Raw genomic sequence first — 16,299 nt, 5'->3', positions numbered from 1 at the left:
CACCGGGTGTCGTCTTGTGGACGTCCTCCGGGATCCAGAGCGAGGCTTTGTTAAGCGTTGGGGGCTTATCCACACTGACGACTGCAAGTGATGTCTCCTCCCACGGCTTAATGTTCATTGTGGCTTTCTTCAGCCACTCTAGCGTCACGTCGTCATCGCAGATCACTCTGATGACTTCACCGGAGTATGTCCATGACTTGAACGTCGGCGGTTTGCTGTTGCTGCTGGAGACGGAGAAGATGATCTTGTCCAGCTCCTCCAGCAGTGGATTTTTGATGAGACTCTCCCGTTCTGCGGTAACCTTACCGTACAGGTTAGTCTCATCTACGATGGCAACCTTGAAGTGTCTCACGGCGGCCTCCGCGAAGGTTTTGGGAGGTGCAGCGACATTACTGTCGTTGCGCGGCTTCTTCAACCTCCTTGGGATTCCCTCCGTATAGGTGCTCAAGTGAGGGCGCTTTCCTGTAGGGGCATCCTATTCCTTGCCTTTACTCAAGGCGGAGCTCTTGACGCCCACCGCCGGAAGTGCCCTTGCTGTTAGAGGTGGAGTAGGGGAGGAGGAGGGTACACTAAAGGCTGATTTATAGTTTAAGTAACGCAACCGTACCGCTAACGCCCACTGTACCGTAAAAACATAAAGGTTCAGATTAACATGCTGTCATTTATAAATGCTACTCCGCAAACGCAACAACGTATCCGTAACGTAAGAGATGGTCATGTTTCATCTCTTGCGGAACTATTCCTTACGGACAACCAATCAGAGCACGAAATTTCTGTTTTCAACAATTGACAGTCATGTATCAGATGTTAGTTTTCGATTTTGTGGTTAGTTTGTTTATTATTTAAAATATTTTACGGTTTTTGCTGTCGAGGATATTGTATTATTATAAACATGGGTAGATTTAAAAAATGTATGAAATATATCTTCTTTTCTAAATTAATATTTCTAGAAGTAGATTATGATTTGTTAATAACATTGGTTCAGTCCTTCCCACACCTCTATGATAAATCCAATAGAAATTTTAAAAATAATTTGGTTAGGGGCAATATCTTACTGAAGGGTAATCTCTAGTTTTTCCTCTGGGGTAATTCTGTCAGAAATTGTTCGTTTCCGGATTTTTGGAACAATTTGTGCCAACAAACGTTCAAAAAGTGAAACACTCATTCTTGTATATTTAAAAAATTGTTCTGGATCATTTTTCATTGGCAAACATGTTGTTGTGTAGAATCCGCGAATTCTTCTGTCTACATTTAAAGGTTTTGTTTTAAATTTCCTAAATTTCCTTTTTTTTTAATCAGCGCACTTGCCAATAATAATAAATAGGTGGCTAAAAAAAAAAAATTATTGACAAACATTTTGAAACTTTCAAAACAAATCTCTTTGTATTTGACACACAACAGGATTTGACAGAGTGAATGCGCATGCGGATGCTACTGTTTTGCGTTGCGGTGCGTCATCTATGAAACGAATATTTGTATTTTTGCGTTAATGATTACGTTACGGTACGTCTTATGTTGCGTTACTTAAACTATAAATCCAGCTTTATAGTTGCTGCCATTCCTGCCTCTTTCGCTCTCTTTCTCCTTTTGGCCTCGGCGCCGCAAATGCGCTTATGCCTTGACCTTTGTATCACATCACGAAGTGATCTGCTATATCCAGCCTTATTCCGAACGGTAGATAGGGTGGACATCCCCAGCCACCGCCATAGATTGAGATGAGCACTTCTGTCCAGCCTCGGGATTGGTTTTTGGTTGTATCTGTTTTTGTTTCTTTGTTTGTTACAATCATGTGTGTTCCCACGAGTAGCAAGGGAATATTTGGTCAACTCTGGCAGAACCCCGCATTACCAGAGCAAGGCTGATTACAAGCAGGTTTCGCCCGGTTCCCCAAGGGGATCGATCGTAACCGCATATCACCCTGCGGCCAATCAGCTTTCGGCACGGTTCCTTACACCTCAGCTTGGGTAGGCTGGTCAAAGGTGGCATGTTTCGCAAAGGCTTTTGGGAAGTTTGAGTTCCCCTCACCCTACTTATTTCTGCCACTGACCAGGAGTCCGGCGATCCTGTCGATCCCATCGTTAGGCCACATTGGCTTTCCGGGCAGGGCCCCCAGTCCCCTGGCCACCCGGGGACGCGCCCGATAGGTAGCCCAATCAATGGGATGTCTTCCCTATTATTTGCAATCTCTGAAAAGATACTCTTTAAATACTTTAATCTTTATCAGACAGGTTTTATATCTGTGGTGCAGGTAATCTTTTTGTATATGTGTACTCTTAATTTTCATGTTGATTCTACAGTTTTTTTATGTTGATATGCAAAACTATTTTCCTTGTGAGTTCACTTTTTATTGATGATTTTTTTTGGTGTGATGATTCAAATGAAACTTGTGATCCAAGTTTATTTCACTGATGGTATTTAATTGCTAATCATGGTAATAGGAAAGTTTGGAATAAATTTATTAGTCTTTTCTAATTATCAGTAACGATTACTTTTCAATTCCATACTTTTAAGGAACCTTGAAGAAAGAAAGAAACCCGGCTTCTGAAATGAAACCATTTGAAGTAAGGATCTCTCCGCAACTGAAAAATCAAATTCAGGACTGTCTAGCAGAGCTGAATGTAACTCCAACCCCAGTTGTAAGAGAAAATGTAGAGAAAAGCGAAATACAACCGGTTTCTCTTTTGAACAATCATGTGTTGGATGATTTCCATCCATCTAAACCAACTGCTGCAGGAGTTGTTACGTGGTCTCCTCCACAACCAAACTGGAACTGTTGGACAGGTTGCAATATTGACGAAGGATATTTGGCAACGGCTACTTTGGAGCAGCTCAGTGAGCAGATGCTGAGAGAATCAAAAGAACGATCTGCCAACGATTCTAATTTGAGGCAGAGCATTCAGGATAGGCAGAGCCTTCCTGTCTACAGTATGAAGGGTGTCATCATGGAATCTATCAATGAACATCCAGTTATCATTATCAGGGGAAACACAGGATGTGGTGAGTATGCACTCTAATAATGCCTTAGTCTTTGATATCGGGAGGTTCTTTTTAATATGTAAATACTATGAGTGAATGTTCTTAATTTTTTACTCAAAATATCTTTGAATTTTTCATTGGAAACCAATTATGTGAATTTTACCAACGAAAATAGGGTAGTAGACGCAATTAACTCAGCTGCGTATGATTTTTTTTTTAAACAGTCAAAACTTGTGCGAGCTACGGACTAACGAGGTCTTACCTTTTAACGTGTGATTCCTAACACGGGTTGAACAATAGCAATGATAATCGACCGTTCAGCCTGAGGCTTGAACCATCAACTCATACATCGGCCGATTGACTTAGTGAACAAAGCACCCACGTCGAACCGCCCGGTTAACGACCTGCTAACGTGAATACTAACATGCTTCCAACTCTTGCCTGATTTTCAAATATATAGGAAATAATTTTTGATTTATCAAATTTGTGCTTAATGCATATTTTTCAAATTTGAAAAAACTCATTTTCATAGATCATATCATTGTCATAAACAGTGTATAGATGCTTTTTGCTAGGATGGAAAAGGTCTTTCAAATTGGTGCTAATAACATTTTTCAGCATCTCTTTCAGTTTCCTACATTTTCTGTCAAAATTTGAGATATTTCCAACAGCGGATGTACTGAGAATTCTTTATTTCGGACTAGCACAGTCAGCTATGCAATATGGAATATTTTGGGGACCCTCAACTCACATACTGAGGGCTTTTGTTCCCAAAAAGAAATCATTAGAGTTATGAATAAAACTCACCCTTCAGAGTCTTGTAAGCCACTATTCCGAAATTCTAAAAATACTAACGTTACCTTGTCTCTACATCTTGAACCTGATATTGGTTATAAAGGACAATGAAAATACGTTTCTGAAGAATGACCAAATACATGCACATGATACAAGGAATAAGGAAAATATTCATCTGCCCTTTTCCAGGCTTCTCATTGGTCAAACTTTCCCAAAATATGTTGGTGTAAAATGTTTCAATAAGATGAAAAATCTAATAGATATGAGCGGTAGCAAGTCAGCAGTTAGGACTAGAATATTAACATATCTCAGTGATAAAGCTTTCTATAGTGTAGAAGAGTTTCTGGGCTCCTGATTATATTTTAAAATTATAGTGGTAACAAACCTCAACTGAATTCGTTGTCTAATTATTAATTCTTATTATACTCTTTTTTATATATTTATAGCACTGAATAGTGTCCCATTGTTGCAGTTGTACTATATTCCTACTTTATATTCCATTTGTCCATCCCTATTTTTAATTTTTTTTATTTATATATATATGAAACACTAAATATTGTATTGTCTATATTTTATCAATTTTAGACAATCTACTTTATATACAAATATCTTTTTGACTAGTCCGATAAGTTACATATTCCGTAGTTTTCACCACACAATGTGTATTCTTTTGTGATGAATAAATATGATTCTGATTCTTAATGATTGAACTCATGACTTTCTGTCAATAGATGTTTTGCAACTTTTGAATTGGTATTCTCATTGAAAAAACTATATATTCTTTTATGCTTGTGGAGAAAATGTTCTCAGTCTGGTCAATATAAATTTTGGGACAAGAACCACAATTTAATAAAAATAATCAGTCTATCTGACACTGATGTTTTGTCATTAATGAATTTACACAATATTATTTGTTTTGTGGGCTATGTCCAAATCTTCGTTTTTTAGTGGGTTCAAAACAAAGTTATTGTCATACAATGCTTCCTATCGTTCTTTAAAATTGGATAGACCTGGCTCAAAGTTTTTCCTGTTGTTTTTTAGTCAATGATGTCCAGCTTGTAACCATTATTGACAGCAGTTTATTTAATGAAACTTAACTCTCTTTGAAAATTGCTCTCTGAAAGTAAAGTATTCAATAGCATACTGTTGAGTCCTGCTATTCCATGATAATATGGATGTGTAGATGAATTATGCGATATAATGATGAGTAAAAACTATTATTGCATTGAAAAGAATTTTGAGATTTGTAAATCATTAGCAAAAATAGTTACTAATATAGGAATTATAAGTCGGTACCGTACAGTAATATGTTTTGCAATTGTGTACACTGTTCACTTGACAGTGAACATAAAGTGTTATTTAGGTACTTTATAATTGATTTTCATCAGGCAATTTATCACACTATTCCTATTATGAAAATAACTCAATACATTTTTCATTGACATAAAAACAAATCAACCTAATACAAATGAATTGAAAGTATCTCCTTTCTCATACAACAGCTTATTCTTATATCCAACATCACATATAGAGATCCAAGAAATCATTAATAAAACCACAAAAACTACAGCCTCAGGAATAGATGATATACACGGTAAATCTCTTAAAAGTGTCAATGACATAATTTGTCAACCTCTATAATTTATTATAAATGAATCTTTATGTGACGGCAGATATCCAGAATCACTGAAAACATCAAAGTCTATACCCATATATAAAAACAAGGGCTCCAAAAATGAGGTAACCAACTATAGAAATATCTGTTTGCAATCGCAAATTGCCAAAGTTATCGACTATGCCTATTATTTGCGACTCCGTAAATTTGTTGAACACTATAAACTCATACCAGAATGTCAACATGGTTTTAGACAGCAAAAATCAACATCATCTGCCATATTCGAAATGTGTGACAACATCTACAAAAATCTCAATGATAAGAAATTTCCAATTGGTTTATTCTTTGATCTATCCCGGGCATTCAATACAGTTGACCACAGTTTATTACTTGAGAAACTGTATAGAATGGGAATAAGAGGAGTAGCCAATGAATGGGTAGCATCATATTTATGTTAAAGGTCGCAAATAGTGGTAATAGATGAAATAAAATCACAATCAGCTTCTGTCTCATTAGAAGTTCCACAAGGCTCAACATTGGCTCCGCTTCTCTTTATAATATTTATGAGTGATATTGAAAATTCATGTGTATCTCCACAAAGAACAATAATATATGCTGATGATACCTATCAAATAGTAACAGAAAATGAACTTCTCCTCTCTGTTCAAGCTGCAAATAAAACTGCTGATGAATTTTCACAATGGTGCACAAATAACAGTCTACTTGTTAATGTAAATAAAACTGTTTTCATGAATCATCAACAAAAGAATCTTAATAATGATCATTGTTCACTAATAAAAATATATCACAGATCTATAGAGCAGGTGAATCAATATAAGTATCTAGGATTAGTAGTAGATCAGAAGTTAACTTGGCGAAAACACACAGATTATCTAATAACAAAACTGAGTAGAGTCTGCTTCATAATAAGACAACTACATGGAACAGTATCACTAGAAGTACTCAAATTGGCCTATTTCAGATTAGTACAATCTAATATCTCAAATGGATTAATATTCTGGGGAAACTCAGCATACCTAACAAAAGTGTTTGTTATCCAAAAAAAAATAATTAGATGCATCGCTGGCATACATTGTAGACAATCATGCAAGACAGTTTTTTAAAGATCTAGCTATTTTAACACTACCGTCTTTATATATTTTGTTCATAACTATGAATATCAAAAGAAATGAATCACACCATACAAAAAACAGTATGATACATGATCACAATACTCGCAGAGGAAATGAACTGAGACACCTTACTCACGATTAGCCCTTGGGCAAGACTCGACAAGCTATCAAGGAGTCATATGTTATAACAAAGCAATTAGGAAATATTGAAAATTACAATACATTCAAAAAAGCTTTAATAGACCTTCTCCTAGAAAATGCCTTTTACAATGTCAAATAATTTTTAGATTTGAATGTATAAGCTGCTTTTTCTTCAGTTTGTGTGACTAGTCTGATAAATATTGTACCAGTAATGTATATGTTATATGTGTATGATATTTTATTATATGTGTATGATATTTTAATGATGAATAAGTTCTATTCTATTCTATAATATTTGTTTGGGTTATCTTGACATATGAACATAAAATATGATTTCTCCAAATTTTGACTAACAATACTGAACTATAGCAATTAAGGAAAAACTGTAAGAAAAATTGCAGACCTTTTTGAGGTCAACAAAAACACTTTATTGTGAGATTTTCATTGGACAGTTGGCAAAACCGCAACATCATATGTTTCACTATACAATAGCTTCTTCTTCTTATGAATTTTCATCAAGTATTGGTCAATTCCATGAATTTTATCTTATAAATGTAAACTGACGTTATTGGTAATGTTCCCACCTTGTTTGACATGTCTCATGTTTTAAACACAATCTGAAGAGATTAAGTATCTATCTATCTTTCTATATAAAGGTTCAATAAGTTTTTTGATACTTTCAATTTTTATTTCCTGCCTATTTAGTTTTGACAAAATATTTCATTCTGTAATCAGAATTAACATGTAATCAATCAAAAGGGGGATATTATTTAGGAGAGGTTAGATTTTGGAAAAAAAAATTTGGCTTTCTACTTCATTTTCACACAAAAAAGTGGGAAACTTCCCTAAGAGGAAAAAAAGCAATCTAGTTCAGAATAAAAACACTTTGCAAAGATGTGTGGATTATTCATAGAAGTTACTTTCAGCTACGAATTGGAAGAAAAAGCTCTTCTGAAAGTTTTCCACGTTTTTTGTATAAAGATGGAGAAGTAGAAAGCCAAAAAGTAATTCCTGTACTATTATAAAAAAGTTACGGAACTCTGAGGTAAACAAAAGTGTTTGCGATATCTGCCAGTAGTTTCGCAGTTAAGGAACTAGAGAAAATATTGTTATCAACGTCAGCGTACACTTTTTTCAGAGGAACAGAAAAAGTCATGTGAAGTTTTTGAAATGAAATATAGAAAAGTGACTGGAAAAACAGCTTTGTTATTTACTGATTGCCTTCGAAAACTAATAGAATCTAAGTAACTCTAACTTTGTTAAATCTCAATTCTTTGTTCAAGAGATGATGAATAAATTCAGGCACCACAGACGTAAAATTTTATTTTTTGTTTCCGAACTTCTCCAAAGCAACTATGAGTCTATCACATCAAATAAAGAAAATTCGTTCTACTGTAAGAACCTAGGATACTTCTATTCAAATCTTTTTTTTTTGTTTAGGTAAAACAACTCAAGTGTGTCAGTTTATCCTAGAAGATTACATAATGTCTGGTCAAGGAGCCTGGTGTAACATTTGTGTGACTCAGCCAAGACGAATTTCAGCAGTTTCTGTATCAGAACGTGTGGCTAATGAAAAATGTGAGGAACTTGGTCAAAGTGTCGGATATTCTGTACGTTTTGAATCTGCCCTTCCAAGACCATACGGTTCCATTATGTTTTGTACTGTAGGAGTTTTGTTGAAAAAACTAGAGAATGGTCTAAGAGGCGTGAGTCATGTTATTGTAGATGAAATTCACGAAAGGGACGTCAACAGTGATTTTATAATGGTAGTTCTGAGAGATATGATTCATACTTATCCTGATTTGAGGGTTATTTTGATGTCAGCTACTATCGACACTACCTTGTTTTCAAAATATTTCAATAATTGCCCCGTTATCGAGATTCCTGGCAGAGCTTTTCCCGTAAAGCAGTATTTCTTAGAAGACGCCATTGAGTTGACGAAGTTTGTGCCACCAATAGATTCCAGAAAACGTAAATCTAAAGGAAAGGATGATGATGACGATGAAACTGCTGGCGTCGACGAACCTGATGAAAATTTGAACAAGGTACGTTTTTCTTTTTTGTTCTTATTTGAGAGTGAAGTTATTTACATTCATTAAATATTCAGTTTTTCAAGTTATTTTAGGTTAATTGTTCAACTAAATTTGTAATTCTTGCATTTATAAACAAACAATTTTTATTTGGCATTATTATTGTAAAGGCAGCTTTCTGATGAATCGTTCATTGGTAAAGAGTTAGTTATTGATTTATTTATTTACAAGCCTACGCTTTTCATTTGATTACCTGTTAATAAAACAAATCCTAGGCAAAACAAGAATTACATGTAGTAGGAGTTACAAATTCATTTCAAATTCCTTAACTTAAAGTTAATTGGTAATATTGATTTACTCAAAATAAGGAATTATTTTTGAAAGTTTAAAATTGTATGTTTAACACTACTTTTGAATCAACAACAAAAAATTTTTTATTTAGTGGATTTTCTTTAGTTTTTCATGAAATTTTATTTAGTTCTGTAGGTGTTTTTTATTTTAACTTCTATAAACAATAATTTTTTTAAAGAATTATTAAATTTGAAATTTTTTCTGTTCGATAAGAAATTACTAAACCCAACATGTTCAATTATTAAATAAATATATTCAATGTTATCTTATAGTCTTAAGGTGGAATTAACTTTGTCATTAATATCCAGCGAAATGTATTTTATTTATTTATTTATCAATGGGCAACCTACAATAGTATACACATGTTCAGTAAATTTAAGGATGTCAACACTTTTTTTTCTTCTATCTTTTGATTTTTCTAATTTAGTCTGTATCATTGAGAAAAGCACCTGCAGAGACATAATTTTTCTATTTTACTTTATTGTAATGTTGTTTGGGGGGCGTTTTCAATAATGCCATCAATTGCTTGCGAACAAAATCATATTGAAGAGAAACCAGCGGTTTCAACGTTTGATCTAAACAGAGAAACTGAAATCCCCCATATGATAGGTCAATATAGTTATCAGTGTTGATTATGAAGTTTTTTGTAACCTGCAGAGGTTTTGTTGTTCTACAAATGAAACAACTAGATCAACTAAAAATTTATTATATATTTATTTAGTATAAACGGGAAAACCCTAAGTTACAACAATGTAAAATATACATGTATTAAAAATATTCTTCAAAACAAAATGATAAATGAAACAATTGAAACCAAAACATACAAGGCATAAATCCACAGACTAAATACATAATTGACTGCAGACTTTTTGAAGACCTCTAAGGAATAAGTAAAAAAATCAAGTTCTGATGCATTAGCTTCCCTTAACATTCTTGACATTGGACTCTTAAATCCATAATTGGTAGAATGTGCCATGGAGAAACCATGCTGTTGGTTTATTAGAGCACTGAGACGGTGCCAAAAAAGCTGTTTGATTACGAGACAATCAAATATTTTAGGAATAACAGATGGTAAACTGAAGCCCCTTGAATTCTTAACATTGCTATTATCACCTGATTAGTGGATGGGTCTGATAAAGCTGCTTTTCCAGAACATGAGAAATTCACAAAGTGGAAAGTTCAGGGTACACACACATTGTTTCAATAACAGTGAAGGCACACCATCCTGTCCAGAGCCGAAACCAGTCCTCGGTGCACTCACTTCAATAAAATGGCCGTTTGAGTAATCTGGCAACCAGCGAAAAGAATATAAAAAAAATCTGTTTTCTGTTTAAAATCTGTTTTTCCATTAATCAGCTGTCGCCCCCATACGAACGACAACTCTCAAAAGTTGAGAAACTTGTGCGAGCTTAGGACTAACAAGGTCTTACCTTTTAACGTGTGATTCCTAACACGGTAACACCAAAAGAAGTAATAAACTCAAATTAGCTATGAAAAAATATATCATTCAAAATCCGACAATATCCAATCTATTATGAAAAATGAGGGAAAAATAATTTAAATTGAAAATAAAATCGCTTATCTCCTGAATTCTGAATTACTGAACTTCTTTTTCTTTTATTTTTTTCAACAAATTTCTTGATTTTTTTTTGCCTTTTTTTTGAATTCAACTACTAGATTTTAGTATTTTTAGAACACCAAATTAGGCTCAAACTGTATATAAGTGAACAACCAAAAAACACATTACAAGCATCTAAATGCCTAGATGCATTTTATTCATTTTCAATTTCGTTTATAATCTGCTTTTCCGTTAATCATCGTTGCCCCCATACGAACGACAACTCTCAGAAGTTGAGAAACTTGTGCGAGCTAAGGACTAACGAGGTCTTACCTTTTAATGTGAGATTCCTAACACATTATGTAAAAAACTGGCGACTCTTTGATTTGAAATAAATTTTACCAGGCAGGCCATTATCAAAAACTTCCTTGATTATAAAAAAACATTTTTAATTAATGATTTAATAGTCCAATGTCAAGAATGTTAAGGGAAGGAAATGCATCGGAACTTAATTTTTTACATTCTCCTTGAAGGTTTTCTGCAGTCAATTATGTATTCAGTCTATAGATTCATTCATGTCTTGTATGTTTGTAAGTTTTCAGTGCTGGTGTTGGTTTTAATTGTTTTATTTAGCATTTAGTTTTTGAGTTGCTTTTTATTTTATATATTTCAATATTCCTACGAATTTTGTAACGGTTTTTGGATTGAAGTATTTTTTTTTACATGCAACGAGTTTTTCCCGTTTCTATTTGGAATTTTACTATGGAATAGAAACTAGTATTGATACCATAAATAACTAAATTACTTAAAAGAAAATATAACTCATTTTCTGCAACATATACTCAACAGGGAGAAGATTGCAGAGAACTTTGAATTGAATTTTTTTTTTATATTTTGTGAATTTATTAAACATTGTTTTCTTATTCAGTATACACCAGTTAGATTATAGCATATTTCACTGAAAAATGTACATGTATGTTGGGTCAGCCTATTTAAATTTAGATATTTTTTTGCAGGTTGTGGGTGGTAACTACTCTGAAACGACGAAGAATGTTATGGGGCGTTTGAATGAAAAAGAAATCAGCTTCGAGCTTCTCGAAGCACTTTTGGATTATATCAAGAGCCAATCGATACCAGGTGCTGTTTTAGTGTTCCTTCCTGGTTGGAATCTTATTTTCGCTATGATGAAACACTTGCAAGGTCATCCAGTTTACGGAGGAAATCAATTCTGTATATTACCTTTACATTCACAGATTCCCAGAGAAGACCAAAGAAAGGTATTTCAACCTGTTCCTGAGCACATCACGAAAGTCATATTAGCAACAAACATCGCTGAAACTTCCATCACAATCAATGATGTTGTGTTTGTTATTGACAGTTGCAAAGCTAAAATGAAGATGTTCACCTCACACAATAACATGACTAGCTACGCTACCGTGTGGGCCTCTCGGACGAATCTGGAGCAGAGGAAGGGTCGTGCTGGACGTGTCAGGCCCGGTATATGTTTCCACCTTTGCTCGAAAGCTAGATACGACAAACTGGACGAGCACATGACTCCGGAAATGTTCCGAACCCCTCTTCACGAGTTGGCTCTCAGCATTAAATTGCTGAGATTGGGGTCTATTGGTCATTTTCTGAGTAAAGCTATTGAACCTCCTCCGTTGGATGCCGTTATTGAAGCTGAAGTATTACTCAGAGAAATGAAATGTCTGGATCAAAATGACGAGTTGACACCACTTGGAAGAATTATTGCAAAGTTGCCAATTGAACCAAGGTTGGGGAAAATGATGGTGTTGGGATGTATTTTTATGTGTGGAGGACCTTTGGCCACAATGGCCGCGAATTCGTCGACATTCCCGGAAATATTCGCATTGGAAATGGGACAAAGAAGACTGAGCTATCGCCAGAAGTCACTGGCAGGTGACAGGCATTCTGATCATGTGGCCATGCTGACTGCTTTTGAGGTAAGTTCTTTGATTTTTGGGACATTCAAATAAATATAGTTGAAAATCAGTGAAAATGGTGAATAGTTAAAGATAAATGTAGTATTAATTGCATATTTCTCTCTGCAAATATGTCCTACATGTTGTTAACAAGCTTAAGAATACATATTATTATTAGTATTAGGAAAAACAGGTCAGCACAAGATGTTTCCTGCTACTTGCAAACAATAGGTGTTTAAAGATGATACTGTCATTATATACGAAGACACCTGACAAAAACTGAAAAAAAAAACTTTAAATAACTTTCCTCACATTATAAAATGGCTGAATCATAGACTGCTTTCGATAAACCTAAAAAAAAAAACGTTTACCTACCTTTTTACAGCAACAAAATAGGTCTTCCGCATTTCAATCAAATCACACTGGATGATAACTTCACCATACTCTCAGCAAATAAAATGAAATACCTTGGAATTATAATTGATAAACATTTAAAATGGAACTCACAGGTAGAATATCTGGTAAAAAAACTCCGATGCATTTTGTACAGATTCAAAATACTTTCAGGAATATTCGATACAAAACAACTTAAAATTATATATATGAGTTTAGTAGAATCTCATTTGAACTACGCTATTATAGGATGGGGAGGAGTCTCTAAAAGCCATCTTAAGCATCTTGAAGAGGCACAAAAACGTTTTTTGAGAATGACTTTCGAAAGAAATAATAGATATTCAAGCGACGCTCTTTATGAAGAGTCTAATATGTTTGATCTGAGACAATTATTTTTTATTAGCATAACTACAACACAGTTCTTAAATAAAAATGAACTCCAGAAACCATCTCATGCTTGTACAACAAGGCAAATGGATATAACTTCTCAATACCCTTCGCATCCAAATCAATTGGACAAAACTGTTACAGAGTCCTAGCTCCAAAGGCATTTCATATACTTCCTGAAGAATTGAAAAACGAGACTTCCAAATTCAGATTCAAGAAAGGAATAAAACTGAATATATTGGCATGGGGCATATTAATCTGAATATATTGGCATGGGGTCGAGCAAGAGAATTCTTGAGAGTGTTTGTTTCCTAAAAGCGTCTAGTAAGACTGATTTTTAACTTGAATTATCAAGACAGTTGTCGATCTATCTTTAAAGAAAATAAAATTCTTACGGTGCCTGCTGTGTACATTTTTCGATGTATTATCTTTGCCAAACAGAATATAGATAATTATCCGTGTAATTCTGAGAAACATGAATATAACACCAGACACGGCAACTTATTGAAAATTCCTAAACATAGAACGACATTCTATAAGAAGTCTCCGGATTACAATGCAATCATATATTACAATAAACTACCAGAATCACTCAAACGGACTGGAAGTAACATCATATTTCAAAAGAAAGTTAAAGACTTGCTATTAGAGAAATGCTACTATAGTTTCCAAGAATTTTTAGACGATAATTTCTGAAAAATAAAATATGAACTAGATCTGTATACGTTTTTATATATTTTAATTGTGTATGTGTTTATATGTACGTATAAACGTATAAATTTATTTCTTTTTTTTTTTTTTTTTTTTAGTGACGTCTTGTATAAATATTAACATTTTTAAATTTATACCTAGTATTAATTCTGATTATTGATTGACTTACCATAATATATACACTATGTATCGTGAATGGTGAATAAAATATTATTATTATTATTACTCTTCACGAAACAATCTGATCGATATGAGACTCGTGCACTAATTGAAAACTGAAAAATTAAAATGAAAAAAAAATCAAATAGAAAAACAATAATTTTATTAACTACTATATTGATTGTTCACCATAATTTCCCATGATGAAAAACTCACATTTTCAATACATACTGATACTATTCTTACATGTACACATTTACTTAAGCGTAATAATACCATAAACACTTTTATATTCGTTCTTCATTCTTCACCAGCCATATTGTGTATACAGTGTCATCCCTGAAGTATGCACCATATGGGAAACTTATTAAGGGGTTTTCAACAAAAAGTTATTCCTGATGAAAGTTTGTGCATCCCCTAAAACTAAACATGCCCCAACGAAATGCAGTAAAACACATGTAATTTATGAGGAGCCTTCAAATATTTGATTTTGAGACAAGAGTAAAGTACTCTTATTTTGAAAAATCTCGGAAAATGTTATTTAAAAAAGTTGTCCAGCATTAAAAAATACATCTAGATATGAAGTCATGGCCATCTAAGTGAAGTTTTATTTTTCAACCCTTTTTTTTTAATGGGGACTACAAAAATTGAAAATTTGCTAAAACGATAAATAGACAACATCCTGTATAAGACAGTTTATTTTGAAAGCCAGTAATATTACGAATTACACAACTATGGTGTTAACCACGGTCAATTTTTTTGTAAAGTTGAATAATCTTCAAAGTTTTTGGTGCAAAGTTATTTTTATTTTTTGTTAACACCGAAAGTTATTCAAAATTGTGCAGTATTGTAACAAGAACTTATTATTCAATGGTATCAAATCACAAAACATCAAAATAAAATAGGTATTTTGGAACAAACTCATTGATTTTCTGGAGATTATTTTGGACAAGAAAATCTTCAGAAAATCAATAAGTGTGTTTCAAAATACCTATTTTATTTTGATGTTTTGTGATATGATATTATTGAATATTATGTTCTTGTTACAATACAGTATAATTTTGAGTAATTTTAGGTGTTAACAAAAAATAAAAATAACTTTGCACCAAAAACTGAAAATGATTTTACTTTTCAGAAAAATTTAGCATGCTTACCACCATAGTTGTGTAATTCGTAATATTACTGGCTTTCAAAATAAACTGTCGTATACAGGATGTTGTCTATTTATCGTTTTAGCAAATTTTTAAAACTATAAAATATTGGAATATTGAAAAACTCAGACAATATTACTTCATGATGCAGTCAATTTTTTAACTTGTCACAGCTAATTCAAAGCAATTCTTGTAATTTTTGTAATTCTACTAATTCTATTAATTCTATTTTTAAAATTGTGATTTTCATATATTATTGTTGTATCGTATGTATTGTTGTGTTTGTCTAATGTTGTATATATTCACCGTTGATTTAATTGGGATATATATGTATATTACGGTTACCTATTTTTAAATAAAGATCTATCTATCTATCTAACTGGATATTTGAATATATTCTATTATCCTTTTTAAACATTATTTTCTTATTAATTAAAGAATACAAAGTTATTTTCGAAACATAGGCTTTCACAACCTAAATCATGATTGAAGAAATCAAAATCTGGGCTGGTGGGCCGTGGTCGAATGGAACCTGTAGCACAAAATGTTTTGTCTGCTACAGCGACAGACGTATAAATCAAATCATGGTTTGTCGTTTTAGTACATTAGGTATAATTTTGAGGATAAACTGTAATTTAATTTTTCTTTTTTTTTATGAATTAATCTGAAAATATGTTTGTTGGTTAGCTTTGGGATCATGCTAGAGAAGGAGGCGAAGATGCAGAACAGAGATTCTGCGAATTCAAAGGAATCAGCATGCCAACCATGAGAGTAACTTGGGAGGCAAAACACCAGCTTCAGCAAATCTTGAATAATGTTGGTTTTCCAGAAGAAACAATGGCTCCTCTGCCGATGGAAACTGTGGGGCCTGATCCAAGATTGGATGTAGTGATGTCGCTCATGTGCTACGGATTGTATCCGAATGTTTGTTATCATAAGGAAAAGAGAAAGGTAAA

The 16,299-nt window shown here is 33.4% G+C and overlaps 1 protein-coding gene across 2 annotated transcripts in view; it reads left to right on the top strand.

Annotated features, from left to right (window-relative positions):
- Positions 1–16,299, top strand: part of mle (dosage compensation regulator mle) — a 40,475-nt gene that overhangs the window by 20,483 nt on the left and 3,693 nt on the right. For both annotated transcript variants that reach the window (XM_023163608.2, XM_023163610.2), the window contains 4 exons: positions 2,512–2,997; positions 8,101–8,705; positions 11,616–12,563; positions 16,031–16,294. In XM_023163608.2, coding sequence (XP_023019376.2) covers positions 2,512–2,997; positions 8,101–8,705; positions 11,616–12,563; positions 16,031–16,294 — 2,303 coding nt within the window. The remainder of the gene's footprint in view (positions 1–2,511; positions 2,998–8,100; positions 8,706–11,615; positions 12,564–16,030; positions 16,295–16,299) is intronic.

This window comes from Leptinotarsa decemlineata, unplaced genomic scaffold, assembly GCF_025532065.1.
Source record: "Leptinotarsa decemlineata unplaced genomic scaffold, Ldec_3_MD MMD2_P_RNA_scaffold_11, whole genome shotgun sequence".
NCBI classification, from domain to species: Eukaryota; Metazoa; Arthropoda; class Insecta; order Coleoptera; family Chrysomelidae; genus Leptinotarsa; species Leptinotarsa decemlineata.
Note: the sequence above shows the minus strand (reverse complement) of the source record. Positions and strands in the feature narration are given on the sequence as shown.